This window comes from Mobula hypostoma, chromosome 31 (genome assembly GCF_963921235.1).
Source record: "Mobula hypostoma chromosome 31, sMobHyp1.1, whole genome shotgun sequence".
In the NCBI taxonomy this organism is placed as follows: Eukaryota; Metazoa; Chordata; class Chondrichthyes; order Myliobatiformes; family Myliobatidae; genus Mobula; species Mobula hypostoma.
The window spans coordinates 225864-244769 of NC_086127.1; the positions used below are offsets into that span (position 1 = coordinate 225864).

Consider the following 18906-nt stretch of genomic DNA (forward strand, 5'->3'; position numbering starts at 1 on the left):
TGAAGCAGGAGATTCACTTGAATATTTCAGGTGGTCTTTGACAAACTGCTCCTGTACCTCCATCCTGATGGTTGAGGGGTAATAACTGTTCCTGAACTTGGTGGTGTGAGTCCTGAGGCTCCTGTACCTTCTGCTTGATATTTGAGGGGTAATAACTGTTCCTGAACCTGTTGGTGTGAGTCCTGTGGCTCCCGTACCTCCTTCCTAATGGTTGAGGGGTAATAACTGTTCCTGAACCAGGTGGTGTGAGTCCTGAGGCTCCTGTACCTCCTTCCTGATGATTGAGTGGTAATAACTGTTCCTGAACCTGGTGGTGTGGGTCCTGAGGCTCCTCTACCTTCTGCTTGATATTTGAGGGATAATAACTGTTCCTGAACCTGTTGGTGTGAGTCCTGAGGCTCCTGTACCTCCTTCCTAATGGTTGAGGGGTAATAACTGTTCCTCAATCTTTTGGTGTGGGTCCTGAGGCTCCTGTACCTCCTTCCTGATGTTTGAGGGGTAATAACTGTTCCTGAACCTGATGGTGTGAGTCCTGAGGCTCCTGTACCTCCTTCCTGATGTTTGAGGGGTAATAACTGTTCCTGGACCTGATGGTGTGGGACCTGAGGCTCCTGTACCTCCTTCCTGATGTTTGAGGGGTAATAACTGTTCCTGAACCTGATGGTGTGAGTCCTGAGGCTCCTGTACATTTTTCCTGATGGCAGCAGCAAGAAGAGAGCATGGCCTGGGTGGTGGGGGTGGGGGTCCCTGGTGATAGACGCTGCTTTCCTGCGACAACGTTTCGGGGAGACGTGCTCAATGATGGGGAGGGCTGTACAGTTACTGGGTGTAATTACAACATAGATGTTGGATCAGAGGGAATCAGACCTGGACTGCGTGCTGATCTGTCCCCAGTGCACAGGGATGTAGGACCCACAGTCTGCTCAGTCGGGTATACAACACTGCAAGAACACAGCAGGTCAGGCAGCATCTATGGAAAAGTCAATGATCTGGGCTGAGACCTTTCATCAGGAATCCTCGAAGAAGGATCTCACCTGAAACTTCAACTGTTTACTCTTATCCATCAATGCAGCCAGACCTGCTGAGTTCCTTCAGCATTTTGTGTTGCTTTAATTTTCCAGAACTTTCGTCTGTTTGAGATTACACAGCAATGTTAGTAACAGGGGATAGAAATTTATATTTCAACAACACTCCCAGACAAATCTCACCCAAGGGGCTCACCGATATTTAATCACACGAGACGTTACCACAAACACTCACTTAATCTGCTCGAGACATGGGTGGGTCAGTATAAGGTGGCGGGAAACAGAGACAGATTGGTCTGTCAGGTAGTTTGAATCCAGTTCCAATTCCCTCAGTGAGTGTTTTGTAGTGAGAGCAGAGACGAGATCCTCAATGCCAGAATCTGTGAGTCCAGTCCAACTGAGCCTGCAAATGAGAGAAATAAGAGGAATCAGGGGATTCCCAGAGCTTGTTCATCACACTGACAGATCTCCTGCTGACCACAAATTCCCCATCATCTGCTGTGGATCCACACTGTTCCCTCCACAACTTTCCACTAGGACACTCCTGGATGTTCAGCTATGGTAACAGTCTGATCCTCTGTGTCTGGCTGAACTGACAGTAGGGTTTCTTCTCCCTCCTGCCATCTGGCAAAAGGCACCGAAGTATTCGGGCTCTCGCGACCAGACTATGTTATAACAGTTTCTTCCCTCAAGCCATCAGACTCCTCAATACCCAGAGCCTGGACTGCCACCAACCTACTGCCCTCTACTGTGCATATTATCTTGTTTATTATTTATTGTAATGCCTGCACTGTTTTGTGAACTTTATGCAGCCCTGGGTAGGTCTGTAGTCTAGTGTAATTTTTGTGTTGTTTTACGTAGTTCAGTGTAGTTTTTGTATTGTTCATGTAGCATCATGGTCCTGAAAAACATTGTCTTGTCTTTACTGTGTACTGTACCAGCAGTTATGGTCGAAATGACAATAAAAAGTGACTTGACTTGACTTGACTTGAACAGGTGAGACCGTACTATCAGGGAATTTAAATTGTTATGAAGTCAGTCTCTCAAACACTCAGTAAAACTTGGGAATGACAAGATCTGGGAACAATAAAATACATTCCCACCCTCACAGCTGAAAACAGTGAGACCCACAGGGCTGCACGAACTCCAGTGAAAAGAGTCACTGACTGTTCCCCCAGTCACTGCCCCTGCCCACAGATCCCACAGGAATCACCAGACTTGTGCCAGCTTTACCCTGCCACAGGTTTCCAGCCTGTGAACTGGGGGAACCTGAAGAAGTGCCCACTGCCCTTTTGGATACCCACGTACACCTCACTATGGTGACACAGGGCCCATTGGCATCACAGTCTGTAGAGCAGATGAAGGTTCTGTCGGTGTGAGCCAGACACAGAGTATGGCTGTTGGACGTGTGTGAAGGATCACGGGTCAGTGAGACGGAACTGCTGTTGTCCTGATGGAAAACCTGCCCCAGTGTACAGTGTTAATACCCAGAAACACCATCTCACAGTCTGGGACTTACACCAGTTTTTGTATTTTACACTCTGGGTTCCTCAGAGCCGCAGACAACAGTTTCACTCCCGAATCTCCCAGTTCATTATCGCCCAGGTCCAGGTCCATCAGTGAGCAGTTTGTACTGAGAGCGGACGCAAGATCCACAACACCAGCAGCTGTGAGACCGATAGACACCAGACTGTGGATCAGAGAGAGATGAGAAATTTAATCCCAGGGAATTGCTCAGTGTTTACTAAACCCCACAACAACATCCAGCATCTGACACCAGTGAATATAAACATCACTGTACCTTGAACTCTGGAAACACTCAGTTCACACAGGAACAAACAGCAGAAACCTGGGGAACATTGCACTCTTGCAGATACACTGTATATCACAGATCACACTCCACTTGTCTGAGGCCTGGGCTTGAGGTGCAAACTACACTGGCCGTGTGTGTGTTGGGAGAGTGGGGCTCCCTTCACCCACATTCCCTGTGGTCACATGGAGAGAATAGGATAGATCACAGTGTCCGATTGTCTCCATGTCACCACAGGGAATGTGGGTGAAGGGAGCCCCACTCTCCCAACACACACACGGCCAGTGTAGTTTCCACCTCAAGCCCAGGCCTCAGACAATCTGGCCTGAGGTGAACAGGCTTCATTGAAAACACTCTGGGTATTTCAGGTCTCAAATCAAAGTACAAAGTAAATTTTATTATCAGAGTACATATATGTCACCACATACAACATAGAAACATAGAAAACCTACAGCACAATACAGGCCCTTCGGCCCACAAAGCTGTGCTGAACACGTCCCTACCTTAGAACTACCTGGGCTTACCCATAGCCCTCTATTTTTCTAAGCTCCATGTACCTATCCAGGAGTCTCTTAAAATACCCCATTGTTTCCACCTCCACCACCATCGCCGGCAGCCCATTCCACGCACTCACCACTCTCTGCGTTTAAAAAAAACCTACCCCTGACATTTCCTCTGTACCTACTTCCAAGCACCTTAAAAATATGCCCTCTTGTGCTAGCAAATTCAGCCCTGGGAAAAAGCCTCTGACTATCCACACGATCAATGCCTCTCATCAACTTGTACACCTCCATCAGGTCACCTCTCATCCTCCGTCACTCCAAGGAGAAAAGGCCGAGTTCACGCAACCTATTCTCATAAGGCATGCTCCCCAATCCAGGCAACATCCTTGTAAATCTCCTCTGCACCCTTTCTGTGGTTTCCACATCCTTCCTGTAGTGAGGCGACCAGAACTGAGCACAGTACTCCAAGTGGGGTCTGATCAGGGTCCTATATAGCTGCAACATTACCTCTCAGCTCTTAAACTCAATACCACGGTTGATGAAGTCCAATGCACCGTACATCTTCTTAACCACTGAGTCAACCCGCGTAGCAACATTGAGTGTCCTGTGGACTTGGACCCCAAGATCCCTCTGATCCTCCACACTGCCAAGAGACTTGCCATTAATGGTATATTCTGTCATCATATCTGACCTACCAAAATAAACCACCACACACTTCTCTGGGTTGAACTCCATCTGTCACTTCTCAGCCCAGTTTTGCATCCTATCAATGTCCCGCTGTAATTCTCAACCTCGAAATTCTTTTTCCTGCAGGCATACTCAGCTAATCTATTGAATGGTAATTATAACAGCATCAATGAAAGATCAAATAGAGCATAGAAGACAACAAAATTTTCAAATGCAACTATAAATAAATAGCAAAAGATAACGAGAGAATGAAATAAGAAGATAAAGATTCCTGAAAGGAATATCATTGGTTGTGGGAACATCTCAATAGACGAGTGTAGTTATTCTCTTTTGTTCAAGAGCCTGATGTTTGTGGGGTAGTAACTGTTCTTGAACCTGGTGGTACGTGGCCTGAGGCTCTTGTACCTTCTACCTGATGGCAGCAGTGAGAAAAGAGCTCGGCCTGGGCAGTGAGGATCTTTGATGATGGATGCTGCTTTCTTATGACAGCGATTCACGTAGATGTACTCAATAGTTGAGGGCTTGATCCGTGATATACTGGACTGAATCCATTAACTTTCGTAGGATTTTTCATTCAAAGGCATTGGTGAAGGATCTGGACCCCCTTCAATTCACCTATCACCCCAACGAGCACCAGTCCTCAGGGAGGGGTGAGCAGCAGCAAGTTCCTGGGTGACAACATCTCAGAGAATCTCTCCTGGGCCCAGAACATAGAGGCAAACATGAAGGAAGTGAGCCAATGGCTTAGAAAATGAGTAACACGTCATTACAGAGCATTGCAAGTTCCACAGATGGACACTGGAAAACATTCTGACTGGTTGTATCATCAGAAACCCACAACATCTGGGCCAATCCCTCAGACAGGAGGGACAGGAGCCTGAAGACCCACATACCAAGGTTCAACAACAGCTTCTTCCCACTGCCTCATATTCTTGAACTGATCTGAAAGTCCCTCATTCCATCCCAGACTGGATTCCCTCAACTGTCAAAATGTGGTTTTGTTTGTTTTTCTTTATTGTGTAATTTATGTAAACTTAATGTTAATTTAAATTTGTGTAATTAATGTCTGACAGGTTTGTGATGTTCTGTACTGTTTCTGCAAAAAGTAATTTTCATAACATTTACACCTTGGACAATAAACTTTAACACTGAGCTTGTGAGTGGATCTGATGGAGCCTGAGGTGAGGGCCTGTTATTCAGGCTGGGGACTCTGATGGAGTGATGATCTGTCCCAATGCATCAGAGTCTGGTACTTACCACAGTTTCTGTAATTTACACTTTGGGTTTCTCAGAGCCTCGGATACCAGTTTCACTCCTGAATCTCCCAGTTTATTATCACGTAGGTCCAACTCAGTCAATGAGCGGTTTGTGCTGAGAACGGAGGTGAGATCCACAACACCAGCAGCTGTGAGACCAACAGACTCCAGACTGTGGATCAGACAGAGATGAGAAATTTAATCCCACTTTCAGTCGTGATCAGTGTTTGTTAACACAATTACTGATAACACCAATGTCCAACATCAGACATCACCCCACCATGATCCCCAGAAACACTCAGCTCACATCGGAACCAACAGCAGAAACGTGGGAAACATTGTTCATTTACAATCTCACCCTGAACATTTTGTTATCCGGGTCCGTGTTCTGTCACACCTTTCAATGTGGGACTGATGGTGTCAGTCCCACGGTGAAAGTAATTTCCTGTTGTGTCTGAGTCCCCACAGGGAAATGGGTAAAGACAGCCCCACTCTAATCTCACAGAGATCGACCCTGTAGTGTGTTAGGAGAGCTGATTCCACCTCAAACACACACAGTGACCTGGGGTGAACAGGCTGCACTGAAAACACTCTGAGCCTTGCAGAGGGGGAGGTGAGTGGACCTGATGGAGCCCGAGGTGAGAGCTTGTTACTGGGGCTCTGCAGCAGCATCGACAATTGGAGATCGATGGAGTGATGATCTTCCCCATTCCCCCACAGTCTGGTACTTACATCAGTCTCTGTATTTTACACTTCAGCTTCCTCAGAGCCTCAGACAACAGTTTCACTCCTGAATCTCCCAGTTCATTGTAACTCAGATCTAGCTCCACCTCTGTCATTGAATGTTTTGTACCGAGAGCGGAGATGAAATCGTTAATGTGAGATGTGGAACGATCAGCTGTCAACCTGATGGACCGAGAGGAAACAGAAGAGAAAAACATAACGGTTTGAACAGTGATGCAGGAGTTCATCAGGACAGAACTGGGACATTATTGGAACTTTACCCACACAAAGATCAACAGACTGACAGTCTGGTACTACCCCAGTTTCTGTATTTTACACTACGGGTCCCTCAGAGCCTCAGACAACAGTTTCATTCCCCAACAACCTGAGAGAGACACAAGGTGACAGCAAAACCGAACCAACAGTGTTTGGGAGACGTTGGTTCCCTGTCCACAGCTGCTGCTGAACCCAGGGAGAACTGGAATGCTTCAATGTTCATATTTCCAACATCAGTATTTATGAAGGAACACACTAACGAAGGTGGTAAAATTATTGTATTGACAACTGTAATTTCAATTAATTTACACTTCACCCTCTGGCATTTCTGTTCCTGCCAGTTTATTCCCTCTCACCAGGGATTTACAGTTCATAACTAGATGAGTAAATGGATCCTGTCCCGATCACTTCACCTCTGTAGGGAGAAATCCCACCAGCCCAATACCCCCTCTCCCCACTTCTCTGTACCCGTCACTTATTCTGTCTCACACTCCCAACTGGGTCTTTATATCTGGAACCCTATTAAATTCTGTTTTAAATGTATCCAAATGACTTGGCCTCCACAGCTGTCGGTGGCAATGAATTCCACAGATTCACCACCCTCTGGATAAAGAATTTCCTCGTCTCTATTCTAAGGGGACATACTTCTATTCTGCGGCTGTGCTCTCTGGTCTGAGACTCCCCCACTAGAGGAAGCACCCTCTCGATGTCCACTCTATCTACGCCTTTCAATATTTATCTGCTCTCAATAGTCCGAGGCTTTCGTCGTCGTCGTCATAGGTCACATCTGGAATTTCCAGCTGGCGGACGATTTCCCTCCACAACACTCTGACATATTGGGAAATCATGTACGTGGCAGGTCACAGCAGCGGTTTGCCTTTGCTTTCTGCCGGGTGAGTTTAAAGAGGACACCATCTCTTGCGTTGGATGACCAGGACGTCGAAGTGCCCTGTCCTGCTCTTAGCGCTCCACCAACGCCTGCTGGCCTGCCTTCTTGACCGTTGGACCATTAATCGGTCTCCTCCGCTCAATCCGCTGGGGCCAGACTTCACACGCTGGGACAGACAGATCCCCTACCTCACTGAGGGTCGAAGACCCGTCGGCTACCTTAACCTGGGTTGGCCCGTCTGCCAAGACGGTTTACCGGGTGTGGCTGCTGTGTGTGCTACGACTGCTTGGAGCCACAGGTGAGAGCTGAGCGCCAGGTGGGGACCAAAGGTGGACGAGCTGCCCTGAAAAAGGGCACAGCAGGCCCCCCACAAGAGGTGCTACCCCTCCCTAGACACCCCATACACCCCAACTGATGCTTTACCAGTTCAATATATCGTCTCAGCATTGCATCCTTGCTTTTCAATAGCTGAATTTAAATGTCAGAGAACGTACACGGTATACAACCTGAAATCCTTACTCTTCACAGACATCCAGGAAACAGAGAGAAAACAAACCCAAAGAATGCATGCCAAAAACAAGAGAACCCCAAAGACCCCTTCCCCCTCAAAAACTACTCTCCACCCCAACACCAGCATCTCAGACAGCCTCTCTCTCTATCTGGCTTTCCATAGCACCTTTCACAGCATCAGAATACCCACTGCCTCTCCCTTCAGTAGAAGGCAGGCATTTCAAATCCAGCAAGATCCCTCAAACAGCAATGAGATAATGATCTGAATAACTGTTTGAAGGTTTTGCCTGAGGTCCGAGAATTGGCTGCAATGCGGGAGGCCACACGAGAGAAAACACAGGGAGTAGGAAGGTGTCTGCTTTTTGGGAAGGGAATGGTGGATGGGCAACTATGGATCTGGTGGCAAAAAGGTTTGTCAGTGAGCAGTAAGAGAGCAGGAGAGAGAGGAGGAAGAGAGTCAGGGAGAGGAGAGAATGGGGAAAGAGAAAGGGAGCGGGAGAGAAGGAGAGAGAGGAAAGATGGGGAGAGATAAAAAGGAGAAGGGGAGAGAGAAAGGGGAGAAATAGAAGGGGGAGAGAAAGGAAGAGAAAAGAAGTGGAGGGAGGGGGAGAGAAAGGGGAGGGGGGAGAGAGGAAGGGGAGAGAGAGTAAGGGGGGAGAGAGGAAGGGGGAGAGGAAGGGGGAGAGGAAGGGGGGAGAGGAAGGGGGGAGAGGAAGGGGGGAGAGGAAGGGGGGGAGGAAGGGGGGAGAGGAAGGGGGAGAGGAAGGGGGAGAGGAAGGGGGGAGAGGAAGGGGGAGAGGAAGGGGAGAGAGGAAGGGGGAGAGGAAGGGGAGAGGAAGGGGGGAGAGGAAGGGGAGAGGAAGGGGAGAGGAAGGGGGAGAGGAAGGGGGAGAGGAAAGGGGGAGAGGAAGGGGAGAGGAAGGGGGGAGAGGAAGGGGGGAGGAAGGGGGGAGAGGAAGGGGGGAGAGGAAGGGGGAGAGGAAGGGGGGAGAGGAAGGGGGAGAGGAAGGGGGGAGAGGAGGGGGGAGAGGAAGGGGGAGAGGAAGGGGGGAGAGGAAGGGGGAGAGGAAGGGGGAGAGGAAGGGGGAGAGGAGGGGGAGAGGAGGGGGAGAAGAGGGGGGAGAGGAGGGGGAGAGGAAGGGGAGAGGAAGGGGGGAGAGGAAGGGGGAGAGGAAGGGGAGAGGAAGGGTGAGAGGAAGGGGGAGAGGAAGGGGGAGAGGAAGGGGGAGAGGAAGGGGGAGAGGAAGGGAGAAAGGGGGGAGAGGAAGGGGAAGAGGAAGGGGGAGAGGAAGGGGGAGAGGAAGGGGGAGAGGAAGGGGGAGAGAAAGGGGTGGAGAGGAAGGGGAGAGGAAGGGGGGAGAGGAAGGGGGAGAGGAAGGGGGAGAGGAGGGGGGAGAGGAAGGGGGAGAGGAAGGGGAGAGGAAGGGGGAGAGGAAGGGGAGAGGAAGTGGGAGAGGAAGGGGAGAGGAAGGGGGAGAGGAAGGGGAGAGGAAGGGGGAGAGGAAGGGGGAGAGGAAGGGGAGAGGAAGGGGGGAGAGGAAGGGGAGAGGAAGGGGAGAGGAAGGGGAGAGGAAGGGGGAGAGGAAGGGGGGAGAGGAAGGGGGAGAGGAAGTGGGGAGAAGAAGGGGGAGAGGAAGGGGGAGAGGAAGGGGGGAGAGGAAGGGGGAGAGGAAGGGGGAGAGGAAGGGGGGAGAGGAAGGGGGAGAGGGGAAGGGGGAGAGGGGAAGGGGAGAGGGGAAGGGGGAGAGGGGAAGGGGAGAGGGGAAGGAGGAGAGGGGAAGGGGGCAGAGGAAGGGGGGGAGAGTGGATGGGGGAGAGGAAGAGGGGAGATGCTATGAAAGGTCCTACCATAGCAGGAGGGGAGAGGAAGGGGGAGAGGGAAGGGGGAGAGGAAGGGAGAGAGGAAGGGGGAGAGGGGAAGGGGGGAGTGGAAGGGGGGGAGATACTATGAAAGGTCCTACCATAGCAGGAGGGGAGACCGACAGCTCGCTGTTTCGATGTTACTATCTACAGCATCATTTTATACGAGTTCCCCAACTTGAGAACCAGCAGACGAGACATGAATAGAGAGACAGAGATAGTGATAATTGCCTTATCCACTGGCTCCACACCCTGAAGGCAGGTGGCTTCCAGGCCTGGAGATGCTGAAATGCCCGGCTGCTCAGTGGTTTCTGAGATCCAGAACCCACCACCCGTGAAGAACCATAGTCTGAGCACAGCTGTAGATCACAGACTCGGACAGGACCCTAGCCACCTTAGAAGGCAAAAAAAAAGGGAAGAGGAGATGTAAACTGTATCGCAGATGAACTGGATGAAGTCACTGAAGTCCACTAAAACTTCTTCTCACCCATATTCTAGTCCTCTTGAAATGAACGCTAATATTGCAGCAACGCTCTTGACCGGAAACTTCCACAAAACGTAGTGGATACTGTTGTTGAGTGAATGAAGTCACCACAGAGAATTACTGGGAGACACAAAGCAGCTTCTTTATTTCGACAGAACAAGATACAGCAGGCATCATGTGGAGATGCTTTCACAAGGTTACCAGACAAAGGTGCAGAAGTAGGCCATTCAGCCCATCGAGTCTGCTCTGCCACTCCACCATGAGCTAAACTATTCTCCATTCCAGTTCCAATTTCCCTCTTTTTCCCCAGATCCCTTGATATCCTGGCTAATTAGATACCTATCAATCTCCTCCTTAAACACCTTCAATGATCGGGCGTCCACAGCTGTATGTGGCAACGAATTCCACAAATCCACAACCCTCTGGCTAAAAAAATTTCTCCTCATCTCTGTTTTAAATGGGTAACCTCTAATTCTAAGACTGTGGCCTCTTGTCCTGGACTCACCCACCAAGGGAAACAGCCTTTCCACATCTACTCTGTCCAACCCTTTCAACATTCGAAATGTTTCTATGAGATCCCCTCTCATTCTTCTATACTCTGATGAATACAGTCCAAGAGCTGACAAACGCTCCTCATATGTTAGCCCCTGCATTCCAGGAATCATCCTCGTACATCTTCTCTGAACTCTCTCCAACATCAGTACATCCCTTTCTAAGATAGGGGGCCCAAAACTGCACACAGTACTCCAAATGAGGTCTCACCAGTGCCCCAAAGAGCCTCATCAACACCTTCTTACTCTTATACACTATTCCTCTTGAAATGAATGCCAACATAGCATTCGCTTTCCTTACTGCCGATCCAACCTGGTGGTTAACATTTAGGGTATCCAGCACGAGGACCCCCAAGTCCCTTTGAACTTCCGATTTTTGAATTTTCTCCCCATCTAAATAATAATCTGCCCAATTACTTCTTCTTCCAAAATGTACAACCGTACATTTCTCAACATTGTATCTCATCTGTCATTTCTTGGCCCACTCTCCTAAACTGACCAAGTCTCTCTGCAACCTTTCCATTTCTTCAACACTTCCTGCTCCTCCGCCCATCTTGGTATCATCCGCAAACTTAGCCAGAAAACCATTTAATCCATAAGCTTTCAGCGAAAAGGTCTGCTAGCCCAACATGGGGTTCCATATTTTATGTGACAAACATCAAAGGACAACTCCATATTTACTACCTATGGACAATGCTTTCTTTGAGACTATATACAACATTCACACCTCCTGATTCACCTCCCCACCAGACACCCAAGTGAATTTTAATCAGCATTGTCTGGACTGGGATTCACAGCTTTTAGGAGACAAGTGTTCGGAGCAACACTCCAAAGTAAATGCACAATACGTTTCCAGATGTGAACACCAGTAGCACGGTTGTTGCTTCCCTCAGGTAGGTCGCACCCTCCCAACAGTACCCAGAATGGTGTACATATTGTTGAAGGGGAATGCCTTAGGGAAGCTCTCCCTCTCCCCACAGTCACCCATTTATCTGTCTCCTGTAGCTTGGGGTGACTACCTCCCTGTAACTCCTGTCTATCATCTCTTCACTTTCCCTAACGAGCCAAAGGTCATCGAGCTGCAGCTCCAGTTCCTTAACACGGTCTCGAAGAAGCTGCATCTCGATGCAGCTGGTGCAGATGTGGCCATCGGGGTGGCTGGTAGACTCGCCCAGAAATCCCACATCTGACACCCAGAACAGAACACTCGTCCTGCAGACATACCCCTTATTCTATCAAGAGTTAAACAGGAAATATGGAATGAACTTATCTACTTACCTTGCATCTGGCTTTTGCTGAAACCCTGTTGAGCCAATGCCTTACCTCTCTGACTCAGACCACTCCAACAATGACAGCTCCTCCAGATGTTACCCCTCTTTTCTGGAGAATGGGTTTTTAAAGCTCTGCTCCGGACTTGGGTGGGAACGCTGACACTGCCTCTGCACTGCACTCCAATCAAAGACTCGCGTTGAAACCTCCCTGCTTCCAGTCCATGACGGGGTGGGGGTCGAGGTTCTGTACGTGACAGGGAAAAGACTGCGGGTGTGGAGACTGAGGTTCTGTCCATGACAGGGTGGGGGCTGAGGTTCTGTACGTAACAGGGAAGGAGAGTAAGGGTGTGGGGACTGAGCTTCTGTCCATGACGGGGTGGGGGCTGAGGTTCTGTACGTGACAGGGAAGGAGACTACAGGTGTGGGGACTGAGGATTTGTCCATGACAGGGTGGGGGTCGAGGTTCTGTCTGTGACAGGGAAAAGACTGCGGGTGTGGGGACTGAGCTTCTGTCCATGACAGGGTGGGGGCTGAGGTTCTGTACGTGGCAGGGAAGGAGAGTATGGGTGTGGGGACTGAGGTTCTGTCCATGACAGGGTGGGGGCTGAGGTTCTGTACGTAACAGGGAAGGAGAGTAAGGGTGTGGGGACTGAGCTTCTGTCCATGACGGGGTGGGGGCTGAGGTTCTGTCTGTGACAGGGAAGGAGAGTGCGGGTGTGGGGACTGAGCTTCTGTCCATGACGGGGTGGGGGTCGAGGTTCTGTACGTGACAGGGAAAAGACTGCGGGTGTGGAGACTGAGGTTCTGTCCATGACAGGGTGGGGGCTGAGGTTCTGTACGTAACAGGGAAGGAGAGTAAGGGTGTGGGGACTGAGCTTCTGTCCATGACGGGGTGGGGGTCGAGGTTCTGTCCATGACAGGGTGGGGGCCGTGGTTCTGTACGTGACAGGGAAGGAGAGTACGGGTGTGGGGACTGAGGTTCTGTCCATGACAGGGTGGGGGCCGAGGTTCTGTACGTGACAGGGAAGGAGAGTGCGGGTGTGGGGACTGAGGATTTGTCCATGACGGCGTGGGGGTCGAGGTTCTGTACGTGACAGGGAAGGAGAGTAAGGGTGTGGGGACTGAGCTTCTGTCCATGACGGGTTGGGGGCCGAGGTTCTGTACGTGACAGGGAAGGAGAGTGCGGGTGTGGGGACTGAGGATTTGTCCATGACGGGGTGGGGGTCGAGGTTCTGTACGTGACAGGGAAGGAGAGTGCGGGTGTGGGGACTGAGGATCTGTCCATGACAGGGTGGGGGCCGAGGTTCTGTACGTGACAGGGAAGGAGAGTGCGGGTGTGGGGACTGAGGATCTGTCCATAACGGGGTGGAGGCCGAGGTTCTGTACGTGACAGGGAAGGAGAGTGCGGGTGTGGGGACTGAGGATTTGTCCATGACGGGGTGGGGGCCGAGGTTCTGTACGTGACAGGGAAGGAGACTATGGGTGTGGGGACTGAGGTTCTGTCCATAACGGGGTGAGGGCCGAGGTTCTGTACGTGACAGGGAAGGAGAGTGCGGGTGTGGGGACTGAGGATTTGTCCATGACAGGGTGGGGGCTGAGGTTCTGTACGTGACAGGGAAGGAGAGTGCGGGTGTGGGGACTGAGGATTTGTCCATGACGGGGTGAGGGTCGAGGTTCTGTACGTGACAGGGAAGGAGAGTGCGGGTGTGGGGACTGAGGATTTGTCCATGACGGGGTGGGGGCCGAGGTTCTGTACGTGACAGGGAAGGAGACTACGGGTGTGGGGACTGAGGTTCTGTCCATGACGGGGTGAGGGTCGAAGTTCTGTCTGTGACAGGGAAGGAGAATAAGGGTGTGGGGACTGAGGTTCTGTCCATGACGGGGTGAGGGTCGAGGTTCTGTACGTGACAGGGAAGGAGACTACGGGTGTGGGGACTGAGGATTTGTCCATAACGGGGTGGGGGCCAAGGTTCTGTCTATGACAGGAAAGGAGAGTACGGGTGTGGGGACTGAGGTTCTGTCCATGACGAGCTGGGGTGGGTGACTGTAGTTGTATCTGTGACAGTGAGTGAGGGGGCCGAGGTTCTGTCTGTGACAGGGACGGAGAGGAGACTGAGGTTCTGCCCGTGATGGGAAGGGGATCAGCAGGGCTCCCTCACAGGGACAGGTGACATTAACGTCGAAACCCTCACTCCTGTTCTCGGCAGCTCTGTTCAAACACCATCCCTTCCGACAAGTCATTATCAGCCCACCCATGATCGACATTGAATGTGGCAACAAACACAGCCCATGGGAGGAGATAAACCACAAACTCCTCCATCTCCTCACTGAGGTACTGTTTTACACCTCAGCTCACACTGAGACGGTAACGATGTCCAAACATCGCTCTCTGAACACTCCAGCATCTCCCAGTTCACTACCCAAACATCAGTCAGAGTCTCCACAAGCTGAGTGATGAAGGGAATATTTTCTTCCCAAACCATGAAGTCTCAGGCACACGTTCAAAAATAATAACTGTTTATTGAGCTCAGTAACAGCACATGATGGTCACTGCATAATAAATGGTAAAATAAAAGCCTGGTAATATTGTATTTTGGGTGGTGGGGTGGAGATTCATCTCTACCAAAGGAGGTGTAATGTGCTCCTTCCCTCTGCTAGCCTGCTGGTCACCCTCGGGCAAGGTGTAGCACCTGCTTAGCTCCCGATAGGGGTCACGTGAAGTCAAGGGATCAGGTGGTGGATGGTTGTATGAACAACGGCTGCATATCACAAGTCCTGATTATGCGACCACTGACGCCAGGCAAACAATCCCCGAAGAGTATCGATAACGGCTGAGGTCACCCATCTTGTAAAGACACCACCCAGAAGGCAGCAAGGGCAAACCACTACTGTACAAAAATCTTGCCAAGAAGGTTCACGGTCAGAGATAGAGAGAAGAATAAGAACAACAGATTAAAGACAAATGAAAGACCATGATCACCCACATTATACGACACATCACGATGATGAATAGTGTATTAGACAAAATACCTGCAGAAAGTTCAGTAACGTATTAATCCAGCTGATCCCCTGTGTAACCAGCCCTGTGGATCGCTGTCATTCATCATTTGGGACATTGCTACTTATGACACTATAGCACATGACAGAGATTACTGATCATTTATCAGCCCAGTCGACTCACTCCTTCCATCACCAGAAACCGAACAGGGTGCAGAGACAGTTCCGGTCCCAGTTGACTGCTGCTTCAGCCCCAGAGATTCAGCCCAGTCCGAGGGACACTGAGTGAGACTGTCCCGCCTGTGCACCGGGTAACATCCAGTGATGGACGTCCGATGGAAGCACCACCCTGGGACCCAGCACCTGAGTCCCAGGTTCCAGGGCCAGGCCTCCCACACCATCACAGGAGACTTGCTCGGTTCCAGCTGGGATGTTCAGGTTCAAAGGGGAGGGTGGGAAATCGGAGAGAAATGTTCTGATCCCAGGGGTGGTGATGTACACACAGTGGGATGTTCAGACGATCACTTTCAGTCCGGGTCTGGTTCTCTCCAGCGACTTCAGCTCTTTCTTTTTACGTGAACTGAACTGATTCCACATCAGTCTGAAACAGATGGAGGAATAAAGAGGAAACACACAGATTACACAACAGTGTCAGTAACAGGGACTGACATTAATATGTCAACAACACTCACAGACAACTATCACCCGGGGGTTCACACCAGATGTCACCACAAATACTTACACAATCCGCTGCAGACTTCGATGGGTCAGTACGAGGTGGTGGAGAGTGGAGACAGATTGGTCTGTGAGTCTGTTCCAATCCAGTTCCAATTCTCTCAGTGAGTGTTTTGTAGTGAGAGCAGAGACGAGATCCTCAATGGCAGAATCTGTGAGTTGAGTGCACCTGAGCCTGCAAATGAGAGAAATAAGAGGAATCAGGGGATTCCCAGAGCTTGTTCATCACACTGACAGATCTCCTGCTGACCACAAATTCCCCATCATCTGCTGTGGGTCCACACTGTTCCCTCCACAACTTTCCACTAGGACACTCCTGGATGTTCAGCTATGGTAATAGTCTGATCCTCTGTGTCTGGCTGAACTGACAGAAGGGTTTCCTCAACAGGTGAGACCGTACTATCAATGAAATTAAATTGTTATGAATGTCAGTCTCTCAAACACTCAGTAAAACTTGGGAATGACAAGATCTGGGAACAATAAAATACATTCCCACCCTCACAGCTGAAAACAGTGAGACCCACAGGGCTGCACGAACTCCAGTGAAAAGGGTCACTGACTATTCCCCCAGTCACTGCCCCTGCCCACAGATCCCACAGGAATCACCAGACTTGTGCCAGCTTTACCCTGCCACAGGTTTCCAGCCTGTGAACTGGGGAACCTGAGGAAGTGTCCATTGCCCTTTTGGATACCCACGTACACCTCACTGTGGTGACACAGGGCCAACTGGGATGACAGTCTATAGAGCAGATGAAGGTTCTGTCAGTGTGAGCCAGACACAGTCCGGCTGTGGGATGTTTGTGACCGACCACGGGACAGTGAGACGGAACTGCAGTTGTCCCGACAGCAGACCTGCCCCAGTGTTTAGTGTCTGTAACTGAAAACACAATGTGCTACTTACCCCAGTCTCTGTATTTTACACGCCGAGTTCCTCAGAGCCACAGACACCAGTTTCACTCCTGAATCTTTCAGTTCATTCTGACCCAGTTCCAGTTCCCTCAGTGAGCGGTTTGTACTGAGAGCAGAGGCGAGATCCACAACACCAGCAGCTGTGAGACCGACACACCGCAGACTGTAGATCAGAGAGAGATGAGAAATTCAATCCTGGGGTTTATTAACCCCACTTTCACCAATACCCACAATAATGCCCAGTGTTTATTAACCCCACAATTACTGATAACACCAAGATCCAGCATCAGACACCAGTGAGTATAAATATCACTGCACCTTCCGAACTGGAAACACTCAAATCTCCCCAGAACAAATGGCAGAACCCGGGGACATTGTAAATTTGTGTTCACCCTCTACATCCCAGCCCCACTCCACAGTACACCACCACTCTGGACCCTGTGCTCTGTACTGAATTACAGTGAGGCAGTGTAACTTTCCACACTCCCAGCTTCCCATCCTCTTGTCCCGTCTCCACAGAAAAACCCGGCACATCCCTGTGTTCCTCACATTAGTCCCAGAGCACATCCTCTGGACGGGTTGTCACACGACGACACAACTCCCTCTCTGTCTGACCAGACATTCTGTGCCCACAGAACCAACCTCGGTGGGAACTCCACTCACCATCTACAATAACTGTACATCCCAACCCAGTCACCACACTGACACAATGCTGCCTCGGGGAAACACCCACACTGAAAACCGGTTTCAGCTCAGCGAGAATATTCTCCAACCCCATACTGAGAGCTGAGAGCTGCAATGGTTTAGAGTTCAGTGAGAATATTAAACCAGCTCCAGGTCAAAGGTTGGAGAATTATAGTTACCAACACACTGAGAATGCTGAGAAATCTTCAACTCATAATCTCAACTTGACCGTTTCTGGCTTGGGCCCATGTCCCCTGACACCGCTCTCTGTGGGACTGATGGTGTCCAACTGGTCTGTAACTTCCTGCTGTGTTGGTGTTCCCAGGGACCTGGGCAAAGGCTGCCCCACCATCCTTCCACACCACTCACCCCTCACTGAGGACTGGTGTAGTTTGCCTGACAGTCGCTGAAGTGTGTTGGAAGAGCTGATTCTACCTCAGACCCACCCTCTAGAAACACACAGTGACCTGCGGTGAGCTTTGCTTAAATCTCAGGACAACTCCTGTTTCAGTAATCACCTGGACCCCCTACAATTAACCTATCACCCCAACTATAGGTATCTATCCACAGCAGATACCTTCTCGACTCTGTTCTGGATTATCCAGACAATTGGAAATATATGTCAGCCAGTTGTTCTATCAACAGTTCATGAGCCTCTGTCCCTCACACTGTAACTGTATCCTTGACTTCCTCATCCTCCTCACTCACCATCAACACCAACCCCTGCTCTACAAATTCACTGATTACAAATCCACTGTTGTCAGAATCACAGATGGTAACGGGGAGGCGTACAGAAGCGAGATAGATCAGCAGGATGAGTCGTGTTATCAGAACAATCATACACTTAACATCAGTAAGACCAAGAAACTGACTGTGGACTTGCAGAAGAGGAAATCAGGCAAACTAGCACCAGTCCTGAGTGAGGGGTGAGCAGTGGGAAGGGTGAGTAGCCGCAAGTTCCTGGGTGACAACATCTCAGAGAATCTCTCCTGGGCCCAGAACATACTGCAGAGGCAACCACGAAGAAAGCACATTAGCTTTCTTATAAATCGAGCAGCATGTCACTGCAGACTTCCACAGATGGACACTGGAAAGTATTCTGACTGGTTGTTTCATCAGGAACCCACAACATCTGGGCCAACCCCTCAGACAGGAGGTACAGGAGCCTGAAGATCCACATCCCAAAGTTCAACAACAGCTTCTTCCCACTGCCATCATGTTCCTCAACTGACCTGAAAGATGCGAATTCTATTAATCTTACTTATTCTGAGCTACTGCACGAAACAGGACTAATCACAGGACAATATACAATGACAAGTTAACCTATCAACTGCTACGGTGGGAAGAAACTGGACCACACAGACAAGGTTCATTCACAAAGAAAAATTTATAACCTTTGTTGCAGACAAGTTAGGGAAACTTTAATTAGAAATATGAAGCCATCAGGCAGGAACTAGGAAGCATAAATTGGAAACAGGTGTTCTCAGGGAAACATACGGAAGAAATGTGGTAAATGTTCAGGGGATATTTGTGTGGGGTTCTGCATAGGTGCATTCCAATGAGACAGCAAAAGGATGGTAGGGTACAGGAACTGTGGTGTACAAAGGCTGTTGTAGTTCTAGTCAGGAAAAAAAGAAGAGCTTATGAAAGGTTCAAAACACTAATAATGATAGAGATCCAGAAGATTATAAGGCGAGCAGGAAGGAACTTAAGAATGAAATTAGGAGAGCCAGAAA

General features: G+C 49.9%; 1 protein-coding gene across 1 annotated transcript in view; it reads right to left on the bottom strand.

The window, feature by feature from the left end:
• Nucleotides 1–1226: 1226 nt before the first annotated feature.
• The window catches only part of LOC134339913 (NLR family CARD domain-containing protein 3-like), a 38182-nt gene continuing 20502 nt past the window's right edge, over nt 1227–18906 (bottom strand). Inside the window, exons 13-18 of the mRNA XM_063036700.1 lie at nt 16479–16649; nt 15585–15752; nt 6014–6187; nt 5283–5453; nt 2545–2715; nt 1227–1428 (exon numbers count right to left, since the gene is read on the bottom strand). Coding sequence (XP_062892770.1) covers nt 1257–1428; nt 2545–2715; nt 5283–5453; nt 6014–6187; nt 15585–15752; nt 16479–16649 — 1027 coding nt within the window. The 3' untranslated portion in view covers nt 1227–1256. The remainder of the gene's footprint in view (nt 1429–2544; nt 2716–5282; nt 5454–6013; nt 6188–15584; nt 15753–16478; nt 16650–18906) is intronic.